This window comes from Engraulis encrasicolus, chromosome 9 (genome assembly GCF_034702125.1).
Source record: "Engraulis encrasicolus isolate BLACKSEA-1 chromosome 9, IST_EnEncr_1.0, whole genome shotgun sequence".
NCBI lineage: Eukaryota > Metazoa > Chordata > Actinopteri > Clupeiformes > Engraulidae > Engraulis > Engraulis encrasicolus.
This window is the reverse complement of record NC_085865.1, coordinates 20720781-20743535: the sequence shown is the minus strand read 5'-3', so window position 1 is coordinate 20743535 and position 22755 is coordinate 20720781. Positions and strand designations below refer to the sequence as shown.

General features: G+C 44.8%; 3 protein-coding genes across 5 annotated transcripts in view; 2 read left to right on the top strand and 1 right to left on the bottom strand.

The window, feature by feature from the left end:
* ppp4r1 (protein phosphatase 4, regulatory subunit 1) overlaps positions 1-6770 on the top strand; it is a 36206-nt gene extending 29436 nt beyond the window's left edge. For all 3 annotated transcript variants that reach the window (XM_063206733.1, XM_063206735.1, XM_063206734.1), the window contains 2 exons: positions 2400-2541; positions 4752-6770. In XM_063206733.1, the coding sequence (XP_063062803.1) occupies positions 2400-2541; positions 4752-4915 (306 nt within the window). In that variant the 3' untranslated portion in view covers positions 4916-6770. The remainder of the gene's footprint in view (positions 1-2399; positions 2542-4751) is intronic.
* A 2179-nt stretch (positions 6771-8949) lies between these two features.
* Positions 8950-17677, bottom strand: twsg1b (twisted gastrulation BMP signaling modulator 1b). Its single transcript, XM_063206115.1, has 5 exons — positions 17476-17677; positions 16534-16685; positions 15170-15269; positions 12266-12529; positions 8950-9793 (listed from the first exon to the last, which is right to left on the bottom strand). Exons 2-5 carry the CDS (start codon positions 16657-16659, stop codon positions 9609-9611), a joined length of 675 nt encoding a protein of 224 aa, XP_063062185.1. The 5' UTR covers positions 16660-16685; positions 17476-17677; the 3' UTR covers positions 8950-9608.
* A 590-nt stretch (positions 17678-18267) lies between these two features.
* The window catches only part of LOC134455586 (gamma-soluble NSF attachment protein-like), a 6965-nt gene continuing 2477 nt past the window's right edge, over positions 18268-22755 (top strand). The window contains exons 1-11 of the mRNA XM_063206732.1: positions 18268-18464; positions 19001-19068; positions 19192-19276; positions 19412-19429; positions 19547-19577; positions 19710-19819; positions 20089-20155; positions 20294-20364; positions 20474-20552; positions 21274-21353; positions 22043-22172. Of these exons, the coding sequence (XP_063062802.1) occupies positions 18412-18464; positions 19001-19068; positions 19192-19276; positions 19412-19429; positions 19547-19577; positions 19710-19819; positions 20089-20155; positions 20294-20364; positions 20474-20552; positions 21274-21353; positions 22043-22172 (792 nt within the window). The 5' untranslated portion in view covers positions 18268-18411. The remainder of the gene's footprint in view (positions 18465-19000; positions 19069-19191; positions 19277-19411; positions 19430-19546; positions 19578-19709; positions 19820-20088; positions 20156-20293; positions 20365-20473; positions 20553-21273; positions 21354-22042; positions 22173-22755) is intronic.

Sequence of the window (22755 nt, the reverse complement as noted above, 5' to 3'; positions counted from 1 at the left end):
ACTAATGTGTTGTGTGTTAAGGACATGGAGTGTGGGCACACACACACACACACACACACACACACACACACACACACACACACACTGTATTCATGATGGCTTAATTCAGGGCGCCAGATGGCCTTCTGCAGGGATGTCAAACTAAACTTTTGCGTGCACTTAAATATAAGTAGTTTAATTTCACACACACACTCTTTCCCAACATATGTGGTATTTGAAACATGCCTGCACATAGTGTGTTGCATATGAGTGTGAGATGTTTCATTGGTCTATGCGCACTCCTATTCCTGTGGCACACTAAATTTCATGTTCATACGTTACTGGCGTATGAGGGCTGTAATATACATTTGAAATGATCACGCCGACCTAATAAAAGGACTCCTTGGGCTAGAGTTGGCCCCCGGGCCTGAGTTTGACATCCCCGGCCTACTGTAAGGGGGGGATTGGGGTCGCGGTTGGAAGATGTTTGGTGGGGTGGTGGTTGTCTGGCATTGTGCCCAGAGCTAGGCCGGGTGAGGAGTGGCACCTCCATCCCCAGAGCACACCCCACGCCCAGCTCCCACCTCTCCCTTCCCCTCCTTCAGGCCCGGAGCCCAGAGAGCTCCGTCAGCGTGGCAGCCTGACTGCTGGGGCCGAGGGCCGAGGGCCTCCTGTCCTGTTGCACGGTGGTGGGACACAGTGCTGCCCATTGTGTGGCCGCACAATGAGACAAGAGGCTGCTCACTTGGGGCACGTGAGCCACGGGCTCAAATGACTCACTCTTTCTTCTCTTGCTGCCTCTCTTCTGGCTCCTGTGTCTCTCTCTCGCTCTCGCTCTGTCGCTCTCGCTCTGTCTGTCAGTCTGTCTGTCGCTCACTCTGTCTGTCGTGCTCTCTATTGCTCTCTTTCGCTCTAGTCTCTCTCTCTCTCTCGCTCTCCCTCTCCCTCTCACACACACCTTCTCTGCCTCTGTTGTGCTCGCTCTGTCTGTTCCATCTGGCTTCATGCCTTATTTCTTTCTTTTCTTATGCCCCTCCCTCCTCCTCCCCTCATTGATCAATGCCTTCTATTTATCTTTTCATCACGCTTTATTAACCTCCCCAATACCCCCTCAATCACTCTTCTCCTCCTCACTATACTCTTCTCATCCACTTCATTCTCTCCTTTCTGTTCTTCTACCCTTTCTCTTCTTCCCTCCTCCCCCATTGCCCTTTCTCCCAATACGTTAAGCTAGATTTATGCTTCGGACGCATAGCCTCTGCGTCCGTCCGTCTTCTGTCTGCGAGTCCACGCCCCCCACGCAGAGGCTCTGCGCCCGTCGTCGAGCGCCTCGGAAAAAAAACTATCCGTTTGACGGACGCGGAGGACGTAGACAATAAGGCGCTATGATTGGTCGTCTCGCTACTGTAGTTGTTCTGTTCTTGTGGTAGCGCAATGCCAGTAGTTTGCGAGAGCATAGCTGTATTCCGTTAAAAACTATATTAATGCCTTGTGTGTAAATGTGTGTAATTACACGAAGCTGCAAGCTAAGTAACAAACAATGCATCAGTTGAACACTCGTGGCACAATGCCTGCGGTTTTACTATCGTAGCTTCCTCCACCGAATGTAAACACACATCGGCAGAATCAACTGTCTTTATGCTTGCATTTTTTGCTCGTGAAAACAGACTGGGTATGTCAAATAATGATACCAGTGCATTGCCTTTGCAATTTGTGTGAAAATACCTAGCTAACCGGGCTAGAAAGCAACATGCTTAATAATGACCGCAGTGCTGCTTACATGTAGTGAAAGTGAAAGTGAAAGCCCATTGGGAAACTCCAACTCCCATTGTCATTGTGACACAGCACTCCACAGCACACAAGTGAACACTGCACACTGCACACAACGAAATTGCATTTATGCCTCACCCGTGCAAGGGGGCAGCCCTCAGTGGCGCCCCATGGGGAGCAGTGCGGTGGGACGGTACCATGCTCAGGGTACCTCAGTCATGGAGGAGGATGAGGGAGAGCACTGGTTGATTACTCCCCCCACCAACTCCCCCCACCAACCTGGCGGGTCGGGAGTCGAACCGGCAACCTCTGGGATGCAAGTCTGACGCCCTAACCGCTCACCCATGACTGCCATGTAGTGAAAGTAATCGCGCAATTTCAAATGTGGCTCGCGACGAGACCTCGGACCTCGCAGACCTCGCAGATGCATGAATACAATGTTGGTTAGTGGCCACTCCCACGCAACTTTTGACGAGCGCAGTTGCAGAAGTTTAATCTGACCTTTACTCCACTCCTCTCTTCCACTCACTCATTTGCTCTTGTTTAATCCCCCCCCCCCTCTCTCTCTCTCTCTCTCTCTCTCTCTCTCTCTCTCTCTCTCTCTCTCTCTCTCTCTCTCTCTCTCTCTCTCTCTCTCTCTCTCTCTCTAGTTGGTGATAGAGGATGGCTGCTTGTCTCTGGAGCAGTTCTCTGAGCACCTGATGGCTCCCCTGCTGCAGCTGGCTGCTGACCCCGTGCCCAACGTCAGGGTGCTGCTGGCCAAGACCCTCCGCCAGAGCATCCTGGAGAGAGGTAAAACATGCACACATGCACACACAGAGACTCTCTGCCAGTGCATCCTGGAGAGGAGTAGCGCACACACTCATTCACCCACACACACACACACACACACACACACACACACACACACACACACACACACACACACACACACAGATGCGCTCCGCCAGAGCATCCTGTAGACAGGACACGCGCACGCACACACACACAAACACAGATCCCCTGCCAGAGCACCCTGGAGAGGGGTAGCACACGTCAGTCAGTCGAGGTAGAAACAGGCCACATGATACAAAAGCAAAGATGGAAAGAGCCCAACTTTTCGATTTTTGAAAGTGCATTTGAGCACGTGTCCACTTATGTTATGATGTTCTCTAACAAGGTCCAAATCCACGAACAGTTTAATCATGATATGGGAATTGTATTACCTGTACTGGCCACGAAATGGCCACAGCTGCATAATTGGCCATAAAAGTAAAAAAACAAACAATAATCATATGGTAGTGTCCATCCAACATCAGTAGCTTTATCATCACATGGCAGCGTCTTAGGAGGCGAAGGTTGTTCCTCTTTTACACTCCGGGTGTAGCCTGAGTGGAAGAAGTCAAGGCATTTTTAGGATCTGACCTGCAGAATAGATTGCATTAGCTGTAACGCACGGCTCTACATAAGCCTGACCAAGCCACATCCTCCGAGGCCTTTTATAGTTCTTCAATAAAAACATTTTTAGGAGGGACGAGGGGTCGCTGTGCAGAGCCATCCAGCCAAACCTGACGAGTTAAGAGAGGAGTCCCTGGCTGATCTTCAAAGATGCTGTGTGGGTGCGGTAGACATTTGGAGAGGACGTTTGTGACCTCTAACGCTGTGCCAATAATGCCCTTCATGGCCACAGAGACGTGTTCCCGCCTGGGCTTTGTTAAAAAACGTAATTTGAAGAAGCACTTCGGGAGTTGTGAAAAAAAACAGACTTTTCTCTTCTGACAAAAGACGAGATGAACCGTTTGATCTCAGCTGTAATCATTTTATCTCCAGTATGTATAAAAATCTTGAGACCTATTTTGATTGTCCTCCAAAAAAAATCAATGTCTGGATATGACTTCAAGTTATTATTCACAGTAAGCTTTCAGCACATGTCCAAAGCTTGTCTGTGAAGGTGGAGAAACCTTGAACAGGTAAACCATAGCTGCCTGGCTGACTGAAGGGATTGGATTTTTGCCCTTTATTTTTGATCAACTTGACTTTGGAGAAATATCCAGCTGCTTTTTTGTGCATATTGCTTGAGTGTATCTTGGAGGCAACTGTATTGACATTAGCACAAGGCAATATCATTTCACAAATTCGAAAAGAGAAGAATTCTGGGTAACACTTTACTTGGAGCCGGCGTCATACGTATGACGTAACGGTGTCATAACATTGACATTATGTTTATGACACATTCATGACTGCATTATGACCATGAAAAGTTGACATTGTTTGGCCTGTCTTTGTCATAATACAAAGTTAATGACATTGACATAATGTTTATGACGCATTCATGACTGCATTATGACAACGTTGTGACAGCGTTATGTCGTACGTATGATGCCGGCGACAAGTAAAGTGTTGCCGAATTCTGATGACTTCCCAAATAGACTCCATTCATACACACGATGTGCGTGCTTGGAGAATGACACTAGTGCTCTCACTTCAGGCAAAATGCAACAACATGTTTTTGGACGAATGGCTGAAAGCGAAAACCTTGTTAGCTTTTTTTGGCTTTGTCTTAGTAACCACACCTTGGAGTCCTCAAGTTGCATTTTTACAACACAGGCACACAGAGCACAAGGACAGGCATTCATAGATGAGGTTGCACAAGGTTCAGTCCTGCATTTCGGGTGATTGGGAAAAATCACCGTAGGATTGAGGAAAAAGGACTTCCAGTTCATTTGAAGTTCTCCCAAAATGCATGAAAACGGTCATAATGAATACATGGAAATTGATTGAGTTGGAAATTACTTATGAAAACGATATCATTTGTGAATGGACACCATACTTTGTTGAAGTAAACTAGTAAGAAATTACATGCCATGCTCTACTTATGAAAACGATATCATTTGTGAATGGACACCATACTTTGTTGAAGTAAACTAGTAAGAAATTACATGCCATGCTCTACCTTGAAACGATATCAATTACATTTGTTTGTTTCTTTGTGTGTCTGCGTGTGTGCGTGCGTGCGTGTGTAGATTATTTCCTGAACTCTGCAAACTGTCAGCACGAGGTGTTGGAGCAGACTCTGGTGGCGCTCCAGATGGATATGGACAAGGACGTCAAGTACTTTGCTAGCGTACACCCCCTCAGCACACGCATCAACGAGGACGCCATGAGCACCACCTCATCCACCTACTGAGCCCACACACACACACACACACACACACACACACACACACACACACACACCAGCCATCGCACTCACATGGCCACACACACACACACACACACACACACACACACACACCAGCCATCGCACTCACATGGCCACACACACACACACACACACACACACACACCAGCCATCGCACGCACATGGCCACACACACACACACACCCCACACTTTTGGCTACCCCCTTTCCTTGGGTCTGAATTGGGGATATGGGATGATTGTTTCATCTTCCTACTGAGCACACAACCCTCTCTTCCTCTCTACCCTCTGTCTCTGTTACTGTACAATTCCAAAATGGGAACCCGGTCTTTCTTTGTCAGGTTTACCTTCACACACACATACACACGCGCATACATGTCTATGAATAAGCTCAGATTTGCCCGCAGATGCACATACAGACTTGTTTTCATGACTTGTATGTGTGCGTGTGCACAGACTTAACTTAAAAACAAGCAGACACATACGGTCATACCTGGTGATTTTGTCTCCCTCACACACACACACACACACACACACGCTGCACGCACACTGTGACTGTCCCCCTTTGTTTGTCCAGGTGTTGGTCGGGGCCTCTGGATTGGGTAGGGGGGAAACTAAATACCATAGAAACACCACGAGGGGGCGGGAGCTCTTAGTCTGTAAGCCTCCTCTCTTCTCCTCCTCCTCCTCTTCTTCTCTTCTCCTCTCCTCTCCGCTCCGGATACGACTCACTACAACAAAGAATTATCTAGTGCATTCTTTTATGTTTCTTTTGCCACAGAAGCCTTAAAAGAGTCTTCCTTCAAACGAGAGAATACTTGAATGTTTTGATGAGCAGTTTTAATGGCAGCACCAACTATTACAGAACGACATTAAAAAAAAGAAAGAAAAGGAAAAAAAACAGAATGGTGATGGAGGACGGTGGACCATTTTTCTCCCCCACTTTTTCTATTTCAATCTCTTTCCATCTCTTCTCTCTCTCTCTCTCTCTCTCTCTCTCTCTCTCTCTCTCTCTCTCTCTCTCTCTCTCTCTCTCTCTCTCTCTCTCTTTTTCTCTTTCTGTCTGTCCCTCTTTACAGTAGGACCTCAAACAAATCTTCGACCTAGCCGGAAAAGCCAGTATTTCACAGCTTTATGGAAGCCGCAATATAGCAGGAAATGACAGGTAGCGAGAGAAAAAAAAATGTTTTAAAGGTGTAAAAGTCTTCGATTGATTGTTTTTATTTGTTTATTATAATGTTTGATTCCTTTTTTTGATACTGTAAATGATAAACTTCGTATGCTGCATATTATGAATACATCTGCACCACCGCAGCCTTGATGGTGCGCCTTTGAGCAGGGGGGGTGGGGGGACGTTTCTTCTCAAGGGCTTTTGGCCTCTGTTTTAAAAACCTAGTGCAGCACATTGTTGTACCCATGGATGATGGCTACCCTCCACCCCCATCCACTACCCCCAACCCCCCCTTCTCCACAGAGGGGGGTCCCCCCCACCCCCTCACCTGCAAAATAATGATTAAAAAAAAAAAGATAAAATAGAAACTTAATGTATTTTTATGGATGCCTGACTGTCTCAACATGTGGGTGAGCCAGTCAGCCAGCGTAACTCGGCCCAGTCAAGGCTAGCGTGGTGATGCATTTTAATGATAACAAAATGACCACACACCCCTCCCCAAAAAAATACCCCCAAACCTCCCTTCCCGATTCCCTTCACACTCAAATGTGTACATATCTTTAGCAATGGTTTTGGGTTTTTTCCATTTTGATCAAGGATCATGACTAGTATTGTGATACAAATTTGTTCTTTTAACTTGTCCAAAATAAAATTAAGATACCTCAAATTTTCTGAATGCCTGTGGATATTTTTGTGTGTTTTTGTTTTTTCCCTCATTGGCAAGAAAAGGTCTCAGGGTTGCACAGGTCGGATTGCACAGCTAGCTACATTGTTGCAGTTTCAGCATTTAGCTGTACGTTTCTGCAGTTTCAGCTTGGGGCCAAGCGCTGCATCTGGGATGAGGAATGGTCACAGGCAGAGCTAGCTGTGAGGATGAATGATGGAGCACTGGAGACCTCTTGTCCAACAACTTCAGTGTCCCCATTTGACAGCAGTTTCGCATGGCAAATGCTTTAATCCGGGACTTGCCAGAGCAAATGGATTTCCATTAGCGTTTTGTGCAAAACAATTTGTGTTGCTACCATATAATGGTGCATTATCCAGACTGCTGGAGGCTCATCGTAAACGCTAGTCACAATGTGGCCTCTAGGAGGCAATAGCAGCTTTGAATTTCAGAACATAAGTTACTCGTCAGCCCCTCCCTGAATTCATGTGCATAGTCTGTTGCCGTTTACATGTGTTCCCTTTCTCTCTCTTTTGTTCCTCACATGTTCTCAAGGAATGTTAAAATTGATGATTAGTCATGAGTAATTTTTGACACATTTGTCGTATCAACCAAATACTTGGTGATTGGTTTTCACATAAAACTCATCTTCAGAGCAATCATGGCTCTAAATTAACACTGGCCAAATGCTGATGAAATTTCAATTTGGTTGGTAGAAAAGAGAATTCACTAGCCACTTTGACCCGTTATTTGGGGTCTAATCTCACTGGCCAGTGAGATTAACATCTACTAGCCATTTTGGCTGGTGATGACAAAAGTAAATTTAGGGCCCTGAACACAGTCCGTGCTATCCAATACTGCTGTTGGGTCAATGATATGTGTATTATTAAGGCAGTGCCCAATAACAGCCAGACAAATTAGGCAGCCGTACAGCTTCATCTGTCCTGGTCATGATGTAGCCAAAGAGACGAGCCATGTGATGGCACGACCCGCCATCTCTGTGCTGTGTGCCCCGCCACAGAAAGACTCCTTTGTGTGTGCCCTCTCTTGGCAAGGCCAGCCAGCTCAACACACACACACACGCACCCAGCTGAGTCCTGTGCACGGCTCACTGGGCTGACCCAGAAACAGCCCCCTCTCTTCTGCATGTCTCTCCTCTGTGCCTGTGGAGCACCGTCCAGGGGAGGGGGCTGGAAGGAGGAGGGAGACTAGAGAGGGGGCGCTTTAAGCCAAATGGGATGGAGTGTGAATGAACACCTGTGGGGTTAACGCAAGGGCAGACTGGAGGAGGACACGGCTTTAGAAATCAGTTTGATGCAGCCGAGGGATGGGGATGGGGTTGGAGCGAGCTGCTTGGATTTAACGGTTTTGTGGAGGAGTGGCTCTTCACTGTTAACTGGTTGGAGGTTCTTTAGAGCTGTGCTAGTGTGCAGCTCTGTGGAAGTGTTTTTTCTCCCTCTCTGTTACCAATTTACTAGGGATTATGTCTCACATTCTGATCATGCTGTGTTAAAAACTTGATCAAGACAAAATCCAGATGCATATGGGCAAGGCTGGTTCACAGCAGTCTGGGAAACGCCTTGAGCTGCTGAGCACTTAGCCCTTGTCTGTTTTCAGTTACCTAACAGTCATTGCTACAGAGAAAATTACAAACCAATTAAAGTGAAGTCCTAGTGTTCAGACACCTCTATGAGGTCATGACTGAAGGCATGGACCGACACCTGAATAAATGTTACTTATTTACCTGAAACTGCTATAACAGCCACCGCTAGGTGGGATAACCTACTTTATGGTCATAGCTGGGATGTTTTGGTTTTCTTTATTCAAACAGACCCCATGCCATGAACCACTCTATATGTTGAGGCAGGGAAACTTTGAATGAGCCTGGGATATAGTCATCTGAAAGGCTCCTACACTCAATACATAAAATGTAATGGAGTCCCAATTCTGGGCCTAGGATAACTGACACCTTTGCCCCCCTCTGACAGCTTCCCTGTGCTGAGGTAGGAAGGAGCTGGTAGTGTTTGTTTTTCCATTTTCTTTCCACAACAGTTGTATCCATGCCAGCATTTAACTTAAACCAAATGCAACCATGCCTTTATGTAATGAGTCTAAGATGTGGGAACAGGAAAGTGAATCATCATGGAAGACTTTTTGACCAGTAACAAGAAATTTCCACTCGAGACTCCAGTAGCAGTACAGATTTATGGTATAAACTTCACCTCAAAGAAATAATACAACATGGTAGGGTTTGTATTTGAGATTTTTTTTCCTTCTCCAAGTACCAACATTTTTAGCCAATGAAATACATTCTCTTAATAGTTTACATGATAAAAACATGATGTGCATTTTAGTAATAATGACAATAAAAACATCTGGAATGTGATTAACTGTTTAGACTAAGTAGCGACAAGGTCTTTTAACAACAAAAAAGCTTAATTGCAAATATAACCAACCTCTCTTTGCATATATTTACCTCAAAATGGTTTATTTGGTATAACGTGAGCTGAGATGCTGTACCATGTACCAAATGGTGGAGAAGCGGTAGACTAACATCTACATTCATGGGAGTTAAGACAAAAAATAGTCCATATATTTGCTAGGCCTAAGATGTAGTGTGAGCGTTATTCGTATACATTAAAACAACAACAGAAACAAAAATAAAAACATTAAAATAAGGGCTAATATTTTCCATCATCACAATATTGTCGAATAATGTTTTTTTTTACATGGCAGCCCATCTGCCAACACTCATCCCTGTTTTTTTTCCAAAACACTGCCTCCTGGTGGCACCAACAATAACAACACCCTCCCACCCCAAAGTAGCTTCCGTCAATCACAACCATTAGAAGAGGCAGTTCATGCACTTCACAGCTTTGCTGCCATAGTCTAGACATTCTGGCCCAATACACTCGCAGCAGGCGTTGTGAAACCAGCGGTACTTGGAGCCCCCCATGGACTCACAGTACTGCTTGCACTGGCGGATCGACACACAGTCGTCGAAGTACACCACAGTGCACATGTTGTTGGCTGTGGAGGAGAAAAGGAGAGAAACGTTATTAGTCCTCAAGTAGTCCAGTGGGATACACACAATACACATTGCACAGATGATCCAACATATCCATTCATTAACACGCATATCCATACATAGCCTTCATGCATTCACTTTCGTACACGTGTGTACACACACACACACACACACACACACACACACACACACACACACACACACACACACACACACACACACACACACACACACACACACACACACACACACACACACACACACACACACACACACACACACACACACACACAAAATGGCATACAGGTGCAGAGGCTGTGAACTGGCTGACTCCACATAAGCTCAAATTACATTGTGATGCATCAGCAGCTCAGTAAAACATTTTTAATGCTTTTCAATCAAGAAAAAATTGTTCAAACCTGACCCCTGACCAGAGCCCCCCACATGTCAAATCCCATTTAACCCCCGCACGCACGCTCACCCGCACACACACACACACACACACACACACACACACACAGCAAATCCCAATTCAACCTGTATACACACACATTGCATTTAAACTCCATCAAACACAGACAACATGATGTACTGTGTACGGAGACATAGGAGACAGCATGCCATCATTAGTCCTGCTCATGCTGTGAGATCTCAGCTTGTGTATGTTCCATTTAAACCCTAATAAGCTGTGAGCTACGGCGTCTTCTTCTCTACCCCTGCTAGTCTTGCTGTGGTAAACACATATAGGCTTTCGGCTGCAACTCCTAATAATGTATTTTGAGTAGCAGCTGAACATGATTACACCTTTGCGCACAGGTGTGTATCAGCGCTTAAAGCATTCATTACGACACCAGAAAATGCTGCGGGAGTGAAACGTGTGTGTGTGTGCTGCGGGAGTGAAACGTGTGTGCGTGTGTGCTGCAGGAGTGAAACGTGTGTGTGTGTGTGTGTTTGGGCCAAATGACTCTCTGCCTAAGCAAATACTAAACACTGTCATCATCAGGCCCCCTCCGATACCCATCTAGAAAATTTGCCTGTGCACTATGTAACTGTACATCCTGCTGGCTGGCTGGCTGGCTCGCTGACCGTGTGTGTGTGTGTGTGTGTGTGTGTGTGTGTGTGTGTGTGTGTGTGTCTGTTGAGCTGTCCACAGGCACACTGCCAAATACAGGATTTCCCAATACAATGAATGCGAGGTATGCATGTAGCGGAGAGGAGGAGAGGAGCTAGCGGTGCTACAACATCATACAGGTCTTTGTGCCTGTCTGTGGGGAGCATGGGGCATGTCCCTCACTGCTGGGTAACATGGGGCATGTCCCTCACTGCTGGATGGCAGATTAATGAGATGCCCTCCATCCCATCGACCACCTCCCCACCAAACAGACACACACATGCTCACATCACACAGACACACTGCTCCACTCGCCACATACACAAACAGATGGGTAGATATGGTCACACACACACACACACACACACACACACACACGCCTCATCTTCACTCTCGGCGGGAGAAACAGATCTGGGTCAGAGGTACCGGCGAACAACACATGAGACGGAAACACACATCTGGCCCCTAATCAGTTCAGCTCACATCAGCCAGACAAGTGCAGCAGCAGAGCAGAGCAGAGGAGAGGAGAGACTGACTGGGTGGGGCGGAGCTGGGACACCAGGAGGCGTGCAGCCGAGCGCACAGACATGAAAGAGCCAGAGCCGCGCCGCGCCCGCTCTGCTCGGCATGGCCCTGGCCTCACTAGGTGCTGCTGTCATAATATAGCCAGGGAAGGCTGCACAGCCTCCGCTAACAGGACCCTAATGGAAGCCAGTCATCTGTCAGAAGGGGCAGGTTGGACGTCAAAGCTTTGACATTCCACACAGTGTGTGTGTGTGTGTTGTTGCTTTACGGAGTGTCTCGTGAGTGAGATACGATGGAGACAAATGACCTTTGCAGCTGCTTTTATCAGCGTTTCCTTCTGAACTGTGATAGGGGAGGACCCATGCACACTCACTAAGTGACATGGTGCTGTTTAGCCATTCACAAAGAAATGTTTGAAAATGTTTACATTTTGGATGCACCTTAAAAGTGTTTGTACGGCAAAAAGTCAAATTAAAACGGCAAATTACAGTGTATTATAGAAAGATTTTGAAACCCAAAAATTCATACCCCAGCAAAGCAGGTATAAATGACTGGTGGTTTCATCAACAGCAGCGTGTATGGAAAGTATATCACCCCGGATGCAAATTATACCTCTTCTGAATGCATTGACTCAAAGGTGTCTGACGTCAGGTTAAAAAGTTCCATAGTAAACATGACTTGATGCAAACCAACAAAGGGACATCACCTGGGAACAAAGTTTCCCTTCACAATAAACCCCAGAGCACAAAACTGCAAATGTACTACAATGTACTAAAAAAATAACAGATCAGGAAAAAAACAACAACAAACAAAACCATAAAAGAACTGAAGTTGCTACCTTGGCTGGTGTCGTAGGTGGCGTGTATGCTGTTGCCGGGCAGCGAGACGTTCTGGTGCTGGTCCTCCATGGTTTCCAGGAAGGAGACCAGGTTGTCGTGGTAGGAGAGCTCCTCGGCCACGGGGAAGGAGACCACCATCATGTTGATGGGCGCCTCGCCCTCCGTCAGCGCGCGGAACAGCGAGGGGATGGGCCGGTACAGCTCCTCCACCGTGCTCTTGGACGTGGCCGGCGTGTCACTGTAGTTCTTGGGGTTGCACATGCCTGCGGCGGGGGTCAAAGGGTGCGCGGAAGTTAGAGGGGATATTCTAGCCTGGCGACGCCATCCTATGTTCTCCACCCAAAAATTTTGGCTCTGCACATTGTTTGGCAAAAGCCTCCAGCTCGGTTCTCTCAATGTTTGGCCAATCAGCGAACAGTTGAGAGTGGTGACGCAAAGTCCGTTACTGATTGGTTAAGGTAACTATATTCACACTTATGTTTTGTTATTTGTATGCTTTTGCAACGCTATATCATAACAGTCATGCTAATAAAGCACAATATGTGTTTTAATTTGAATTCGGAGCTCCACTGAATTTAAATGCAGAGTAAGATCAGACCATCTCCCATCCTCCACGGAGACGGATTCCTCTTGGCTTTTGCCAGACTGTTTGACGGGGAGTCAACAGTTGCTTTCGCCCAGGCTAGATATATTCAGTTGAGGGTGAGGATTGTGTACATCCCAGGAACTAGTGCAAGACAAAGGCTGACTGAAAATCTCCTTTACCCCATTTCTCCCTCTATTACCTTCGCCAAGGAGGTTATGTTTTCGGTCGTGTTGGTTTGTCTGTTTGTCAGTCTGTTTGTCAGCAGCATAACTAGACGAAGCTTTCTGGAGTTGTTGATAATTACCCAAGGAACAAGCGATTAAATTCTGGTGGTGATCCAGATCACGAACCGGAACCAGGACTTTTTAAAAGATTCTTCACCATTGCTGGCCTATATATCTAGACGCCCCTAGTGACCAGACATTGAATTGCGGGGACTCCACAAAAAGAAGGCGGAGAGACTTAGGGTGTTATATAGTCAAATGTTCTATCAAGCAGCTTCCTTGGTGGAGGTCTGCGCTCTCCGAGTGCTTCTAGTTCTACCATGGAATAAAAAAAATGAGAGAAAACAGGATTTTAAGCAGTGGTGTAGTCTACGTAGAACGCGGGTATACGGAGTATACCTACTTCTAAATTTCAGGGATTTCAGTATACCCACTTCAAATTGATTGATCCATTGTTTTGAATAGCACAAATATATACAGTATACCCACTTCAAAAAAATGCTCAAATATACAGTATACCCACCTCAAAAAAGTAGACTACACCGCTGATTTTAAGTGAGTGGCCTCCTCCCTCTAAACCTCAAGTTAGAGGGTACTTCAGGCTGTAGTTCTTGGGGTTGCCTATAGCAGGGTCAAAGAGTGCAGGGGTTGCCAAATCCAACCATGGCAAAGCCCCTCATATATCAGTAGGTGTCAGCTAAGCTACTCCCCCCCGCCCCCTAATATGGAAAGTGTATAAACAACGTGCCAATAGGCCATTCTTTCTGCACACCATAGATCTCAATGTAGTTGGCAGATTCCTAAATCAGTTCAAGTAGAACAGGAAACATACTATAAGAAGCATAGCAGTGATCGAGGAAAGAAACAATTTACAAATCCATGGCATTTGAATGTGTCTTGAAGTAAACACATTTGAATGTTTTTAGTTTACCTAACTTCGATTATTTAGTTTATCTTGCTCATTTTTGCTCTAATTTGCCATGCCCCCCTTAGCACCCCCTCGCGGCCCAACAGGGGTCCCTGGCCCCCACTTTGAAAACCACCAAGTCAGAGGGTAAACCTCAGGCGATAGTTCTTTGGGGTTGAACATGCCTAGAGGTGGGGTCACGGAAGGCAGACAAGTAGTGAAAGCTTCGGAATGATAAGGCTTCATTCAAAAGTGTTTCTACAGGGACTGATGTTTTTGTCATTGCGGTCAGAAAGAGTGCATGAGTGAAGTGAAAGGGTAAAACCTCAGGCTCCAATTCATGCCTATAGGGGGGTGAAAAACAGTGCATGGAAGTCAGACTAGTAAACTAAAAACTTTGGTGTGTGGTCTATTTCGATGTGTGGTTTATTTAGCCGTGTTTATATGGGGCAGGCTTGCCGTTTTAAGATTGTAAAAGCCCAAGACACAATTACTGAACAGCTTCCGAACATGTAATAATGTTTCATAACTAAAAACTATTGAATCAGAATTATTTCCCTACATCCATCTTATCTTTGGACTTTTTATACAAGTATATAATTGTATTATGTCATGTATACTTGTTCTTTTAATGAGTTTAGAGTACCTTGTGAACCTAAAGGACATGTTATCTCAACACACTGTATACTTGTTTTGATTAAACGGACAAATAAACCCTTCTGTTGATTACCTTCGAATAAACAGAAATAAATAAAAACGATATTTGTCAATGTTTGGATTTGGGATATCAACACATCCACTGCACCATCATGTTGCATACATGACAACTGCAGTCACACACACACACACACACACACACACACACCTCAATTCGTTTCATGGCTGTCCTTGTTTTGACCTGAATGTCCTGTATAATCTCACCTCTACATGGACAGGCTTAAATAGCCACTTACCCACACTGTCACAACACACACACACACACACACACACACACACACACACACACACACACACACACACACACACACACACACACACACACACACACACACACTTGGAAGTGAAGCCCTTTCACGGCGGTCCTTGTTTTGAACGTCCATATCCCGTCTACATGGACAGGCATAAATAGGCACTTACCCACACAGTCAAAACACACACACACACACACACACACAGACCGACTTACCCACACAGTCGCAGCACTCCTCCCATAGGGTGCCCAGACAGAGCATACACTCCTTGCAACACGAGCAGTTCCCCTCCGTAGGCCGACACTGACACAACTCCTGTACATCCAAACAACACCATAGAGTACAATAAACAAACATGTTCCCCCAACGCTGCTGGATAACCGGAGCAGGGGCCAGGGCCGAACCCCAACCACAGGCCCACTTCACACTGTGATGAGCGCCAGCTGAAATTTGACTTTAGTGTCACAAGCAGTTTAGTGTGTGTGTGTGTGTGTGTGTGTGTGTGTGTGTGTGTGTGTGTGTGTGTGTGTGTGTGTGTGTGTTTTAACTACAACGTTGTGTTGTTGGCTCTATTGTTGATGATGGCATTGCTACTTTGTGTCACTGTTTTGTCCACGTTCAAATTTGTAACCAAGTTTTAACCTTTTCCTTGTAATGACAAGTTGTTGTGTAAATAGTAAAACTAATTCTGTCCCCTCCTGAAGCAGTGAAATGACCACGCTATCCACAAAGCTGGTCAGAGGAGGGGGGGGGATAAAATAAAATTGATGCTTGGGTTCTTCTAACCCTGGAAAGTCTGAAAGTGTGTTACGGCGTACATGAGTGGTACTGCAATTAGTCCTTCAGGGTGTCGTTCACACAGGCGGGCATAAAACCTTTTCCCTTTCACAAGAGGCACCATGTGTCAACCACATGCTTATTACGGCATGACACAGCCCATCTAGCACATATCAAAACATGCTGTACACATTTAGAAGCCATCCTAGAGAATCAGAGACTTGCGGCTTGGGCCGAAAACGCTTAAGGAGAGACCTCAAGCTGGCTGGCTCGCTCACTCACTCATTCACTTGCACTGCTCGGGAGTATAGCACATGGGGAAGAAGAGAGAGAAGAACAGGAGGAGGAGGAGGAGGTGGGGTGCTCAGGGGTCAAATTCCAGATGTGCAAAGGGATGGAGAAAATGAACCTCCACTTTCAGAAAAAAAGGGGCTAGGCAGAGAGGTAAGGGGAGTTTTTTTCTGTCTGTTTATGTTTGGAGCAGACATATCAGACCTTAATGGACCAAGAATTCTTTGGTGGGGACTTTTCTGGGTCTGTTTTAGGAGAGACAGAGTTATGTCAACAGTATCCATTTCAGCTTCCTAAACCTAAAGAAGTTGAAAGGAGTTCCAGCCCCATGATGCAGTAAGACATGTTTCAAAACAATGCACATCCACAGAGCTACCTGCCTTAATCTTACTTTTTAAACACATGGGCTACTACATCAACTGGTAAATCACAGTTATGAAGGGTTCGACATGCATGCACACAGGCAAGTCACAGCAAGGCCTGAGTAGTACTATCAAGATTTCGCTCTTACCTGAATCAGACACTTGCTGACATCGCTCGCACACAACGCTTTATTACAGGCGGTGACAAGTGAGAGTCCTGACAACAGACAGAGAAGCCCGGTGAGGAGAAACAGTTGCGTCTGGGTAGACTTCATTCCGGCGAGAACGAATCAAACCCAACCTACAACGACACACAATGTTTGGGGAAATTTTTGTGACTTCAGATTTTGCATGTGTGCGTGCGTGCCTGAACTAAAATTGCTGCCGTCCTGGGTGTGGGGGCGAATTCTGGCCAGTAACAAGATTACTATCTGGGTACAATCAACAGACTGCCAGAGAGACGGTAAACTACAGGGTATAGCCCATTTTATTCGTTGCCACTCGTTATTGTCATGCTAACTTGAACAGCCACTTCAAAGATGCAACCAATTTCCCCAGCGACGCAGTAGCATCGTCAACGGCCAGAAATCGAGATCCAAAAAGTGGTCAGTCTTCGTCTATTTTAAAATCTCAACTACCGTTAGTCTGCTACTTCAAGTCGGATGAAAAATGTCCCTCCCTACTTCGAAAATGTATGCAACATAAGAGAGACTTAAACATTTTCTCCAAGGCGCCTTGAAAAGACTGGCTAATTTTAATAATGCTTTCCTCATGTTCGTACATCAGTTTGTCATTTGACTCTTCAATAGAACACTGAAAGTTTCTTCCTTGTGTGGAAGTGTTACAAAGTATCTCAAAGCAGCCCATGTAGTTTAATAGTGACAAACAGCGTTTCCAAAATCTACTGACACAACGGTCACTTAATATTTCACCTCATGTTTCGCAAAAGACGTAACGAGGGGCGAATACCAGCACCTTTTTGTAAAGCATAACAGGGCAGGAAGAAACAGGCACCAGGCTCATTCTGGCTGCATTTCAAAGCACGCGCGAAAGAACATTGTACACATCGATGTCAAAGATGGGAAACTTACCTTTCAAAGTGAAACGTTTATTCCTCGCTTCCCAATGAGATTGTCGACTATTCTTTTATTTTTCATCAACTTTTCAGAATTAAGGCATGTTCTGTCTCGATGGCGTGACTCTTCCCTCTACACAAAGCGAGAAGCAGCCAGGCGCCTTAAAGACACAGGACCATAAAAGTACAGGTGAGAACACGAGTAGCCCAGTAGTTCTACATAGCGCACTGGATCGAATGCATAGGAGAGTGGAAAGAACGGAAAGAGTCACACAGACCGGCCACTTGGCCCAAGCTGAGGAATGTTATCAATTTCATGCAAGCCATAGGCTAGGCATAGACAATAAAGATAGGGACCTCAGATCAGACACCCGGATGGTTAAAAGTTGCCTAAAAGAATAGTCTAGATTAAGTGGGGGAAAATTGAACATTTAACAGCCACATAGCACAGCGGATGTTTATGTTTGTTCGAAATAGAATCTGAAAAGTATCTACATAATCACAGCTGAAATATGTTTATTGCCAACAGTATGCTAACATATATATGTGCTGTTTCCATTTGTTTAGATGCAATGTATTTATTATTATTATTTTACATTATTCATATTTTCATAACATTTTGCTGATCGCTCGTAAAGTGTTATACACACATACATAATTAGTTGTTGCATGTTGTGTCTGACCATCCCATGCGGCTGTCTAGATTCGCTCAGGCCAGGCTGAACACTCGAATAGCAAGAGAACGGTGATGTTACACGGCGACTGCAAAAATGCAAAACGATCTACGTCTAGCTCATCGGCACCCGTAGTCATCACTTTCATCGACGTCGGCGACTGTCAGGATTCCAAACAGCAGACACTGCTCTGCGTAGTTTTTTGGAAAAGCAGACTTTTAAACCGTATTTCAGTGCCTTTATATACATGGTTGAAAGGCTGACACTATAACCTTACAATGGCTGCGAAAATAAACGAAGCCCACGAGCACATTGCTAAGGCAGAGAAATAGTAAGTGGATTGTTTCGGAAGTACCTAAGCTGTTATGCTAGCTAGCCTGTCCTGTGTTGATAGTAAGCTAATCAATGTGTGGCTGCCTGTCATCTAGCATTTAACAATTTCACTGCCTATACATGCACTATTCATTTACCACTCACTTTTCATGTATGGTTTCCCTAAGTGTCATTAAACCATAGAGTTAGCCTAGCTATGTGAAGCCCTCAATGAAGTTGTCAACATGATGATGCGTATTTCAGCTTGTGGCCTTGTAGTTATCTGGCCTTGTTTTAGCGCTTTCCAATGAAGTATGTGACAATAATTTACAAATGTATAGGCCTACATATTTCAGTACGAATTCTTACTCATGGAAACTGTTGCTGTCCTGCATGTCACGAGAGACGCACACTAATAACATGAACTGTAATATGAATCATCCCCGAGTTTCACGTTGATGGCGAAACCTTGCCCTTCCTTTACATTCACCCATTGACAGTATATGTAACTCTCAATGCATTCACCACATAACAATATAACATGTCCAATCACAGTCTGAAGACCAGTTTTATGAAGTGGAAGCCTGACTATGATAGTGCTGCGTCAGAGTATGGGAAAGCAGGTCAGTGCTAGCTCCACGACACAAGTCCTTCACTCACGTTACAGTACACATCAACCAATAAATGCCGTTCTATACAGACATATCCCGGACACGTATGAACAGTCTGTGCATTTCTTTTTCCAGCTGTGGCTTTCAAAAATGCAAAGCAACTAGAGGACGCCAAGGAAGCATATCTTCAGGAGGCAGAGGCTCACACAAACAACAGAACGTATCCTTTACAGACCTGTATGAAGTCAAATGGTGGTGATAGGGTATTTCAGTGCATGGCAAATGGTTTTGTTGCAAATGTTTAATTATGTTCATCACAGTACATAAAGCTGTTTTTCCTTAATTCAAATTATAGTCTCTTTCATGCTGCAAAGTAAGTCATGTCTGAATTACAAGATTGTTTTCCAAATTACTCTCATTAATTGTATTGAGAGTGTCGTTCTCATCATTCCAATCAATTTATTTAATCTTTCTTTATTTTATTTTATAGAGCACTTGAACAAGCAGGGATGATGTTGAAGGTATGTTCCATAAGCATTTACTGAATCACGATCATGCCAGTGTATCCAACCAATAGCATTTACAGAACACTCTCTTTCACTGTCACAATTCAGCTCAGTGTTCATTTAAATGTGGCTATTTTTGCATTAAAGGACATGCAGAGGGTACCAGAGGCCATTCAGTACATTGAGAAGGCGAGCATGATGTATGTGGAGAATGGCACCCCTGACACAGCTGCTATTGCACTGGACAGGGCTGGCAAGTAAGTACCAATCTCAGACCTCCCTTCCCAACAACCCAGAATCAGTTTCACTGTTTGCTTTAAGGACCATCAGGATGGAGATGATGTTGTAGAGCATTATTTCATTGTACGTCAGGCACAGCAACAAAAAAATGCAACCTGGAAAGTCATGCAAATTAAATACCTTAAAATTCATAGTTAGATTCACAGCATTTAACTGGAAGGCTATGGAGGTCCGCTATATGGTGTTTTTTATATCATCACTTTGACTCTTTTTGTGTTTACGTTAGATTAATAGAACCGATGGATCTAGCTAAAGCAGTGGATCTCTACCAGAAAGCTGCATCAGTATTTGAGGTAATATTGTCTGATGGTTATTCCTCTAGCTTTACCGAGTTCTCACTTTTGGAGAACTTAGATTAAAGCCCTTCCTTGCAATAAATGAATGAATGGAAACAATGACTTTTGATTTCCCCTTATTACTTGCTGCTCTAGAATGAGGACCGTCTTCGGCAGGCGTCAGAGTTGCTGGGAAAGGCTTCCAGATTACTTGTTAGGCAACGCAAGTAAGAACCGACGTTATGTTGTTTCACCTTTTTTTGTTTTACTTCCGCACATGTAACATTTAGCAGATTTTCAGACTATAAACTGCTCTCTTCTGATGTGATGTGTCAGGTTTGATGAGGCAGCAGTGTCACTTCAGAAGGAGAAGAACATGTACAAAGAAATAGAGAATTATCCAACGTGTTTTAAGGTATGTTTGAAATAATTTTAAGTGTCTAATTGGCACATGTTGTTAAGTTATTGTGTGGGTTGTTAGTTTACACATCTAGTATCAGTCATGCTCAATGCTTGGATTATGAGAATTCTGCAATTCTGAGAAAAACTTCATGTCTCTTTGTCACCCCCTGGGGTGAATTTCTCAAAACCAAAGTTGCTTACTACATTAGCTACTTCGTTGCTTTCAATGCATTTTCCCATTGGCAACTACCGAAGTTGCTAACAGGCTAACAACTTCCCTTTTGAGAAACTCACCCCAGAATTGGTTGTTCTTGCTCCTGTTGTAATGGTCTTGGCAAAGGCGGTTTGGTGGTTAAGGCAACAGAGTTGGGACTGCAGGACTTCAGGCCCATATCCACCAACTGGCTGTTTGTCCCACCACCTGGAGCATGCTACCATCCACACACACACACACACATACACACACACACACACACACACACACACACACACACACACACACACACTGTTCACTGGCCACCTACTGCATGATACCATTCATACACAAGCTGCTCACTGGACCGTGCTAACATCTCACACACACACACACACACACACACACACACACACACACACACACACACACACACACACACACACACACTGTTCACTGCGACAGTGGCGTGCCCCTTAATGTGTAATGCCACTGACAAATGGATGGTCATTGTTTGCTTCGTCTTGTCTGTTTGCTGCAGAAAACCATTGCACAAGTGCTCGTCCACCTTCACCGAGCAGACTATGTAGCAGCAGAAAAATGTGTCAGAGAAGGTTACAGGTACAAATCTTCATACGTCACTTTTAAATTTCCTCTGACAAAATTGCTATATAAAAATGTGTTTATGATGCCGGCCTGTTTGTGTGTCCTGAACGAGTAGTTTTTGAATATGTTTGAAAGTAGGGGAAGAGAAGAGAGTGTATTTTTGGCACGTTGCCCATTATCCCCCATTTCTGTTGCTGTGCGCTTGAAATGAGGTCTTACTCAGTGAAAAATGATCCCTGTGAAAATAGACAAATTCAGCTCCCTGTTGTGTAAGTGAACTAATAACATAATTTTAGGCTGATTCTGCATCGACTTATCTCCTTACCATCACACTGGTAATAGACTGACTTAATCTGGCCGATAATACTCACTTAGACTACTAATTAGATTGTGAATGCTTCAAGACCTTTATTGCCATCATACATTTGTCTGTACAACAAAAACTAAAGGCTAAAGGCCCAAAGGTACAAACATACTGCTCAAAAATAAAGGGAGCACGAAAATAATAAGCATTAATAATATATGTAAATGGTTAGTAGGGACACCTTTAGGTTTTCAGGTTCAGGTTTTCACATGCTGTTTTTACAGTTGTTTGTTTGACTTGGGAGTTGTAGATTGGTGTTCCCTTTATTTTTTGAGCAGTATATGAGAATAGCAAAATAAAAGTCCCTCTGTGTGCCTGATGGGCCTCCTGATTCCTCCAGTATCCCAGGGTTCAGTGGGAGTGAGGACTGCATTGCCATGGAGGAGCTGCTGCAGGGCTACGACGAGCAGGATGAGGATCAGGTCTACAAGGTCTGCAACTCCCCGCTACTCAAGTACATGGACAACGACGTGAGTACTGGCCTCCTCTTCCTTCCTCTTTCCTAGTTAAGCTGCATGTACACCAGAAATGACCGACGCAACCCGAGAAGCCGAGGTTTCTGAAGAAGTTACACCATGAATTTGCTTTATTGGCTCTGGACGTGACACGGACATGTTTGATTTAGTTAATCACATAACGGCTCTAGCTTGTCAGCCTGGGATATTCTGAGATACGAACACTCCAATTGGTTTTCGACGAACCACGGCATAGCTCATTACCATAATAGTAGCTTGACTTGAATCGCTGAGTCTCTCAGGTCACTTTACTCCTGGCAAATTCGATCGCTTTATTCGCTGACCCTCCATAGAGAAATCATGACTTCCGTGCATGCATCGGCAATGTGGTGGCAAATGTTATCATCTACGGTCATCTTATGCATCTACTGCTACTCTAATATGGCTGATTTTTCTCCCCCTCTTGTCCTTTGAAATCAGTATGTAGGGAGTTACAGGTATGCATGGTATACACTTAAGTCTTTGTTAGTGCCTTTAGAAAACAGTATTTTGTTCAGTGATCATAGTTTTGGCAGTCTCTCTCATTTGTAGACCAAAT

Coding starts and splice junctions, on each gene's coding strand:
- twsg1b (XM_063206115.1), bottom strand. CDS start 16,659: ATGAAGTCTACCCAGACGCAACTGTTTCTCCTCACCGGGCTTCTCTGT. Junction 12,530..15,169: donor GGAGTGCTGCGACTGTGTGG/GTAAGTCGGTCT, acceptor CCCCCGCCGCAG/GCATGTGCAACCCCAAGAAC. Junction 9,794..12,265: donor CACCTACGACACCAGCCAAG/GTAGCAACTTCA, acceptor TCTCCTCCACAG/CCAACAACATGTGCACTGTG.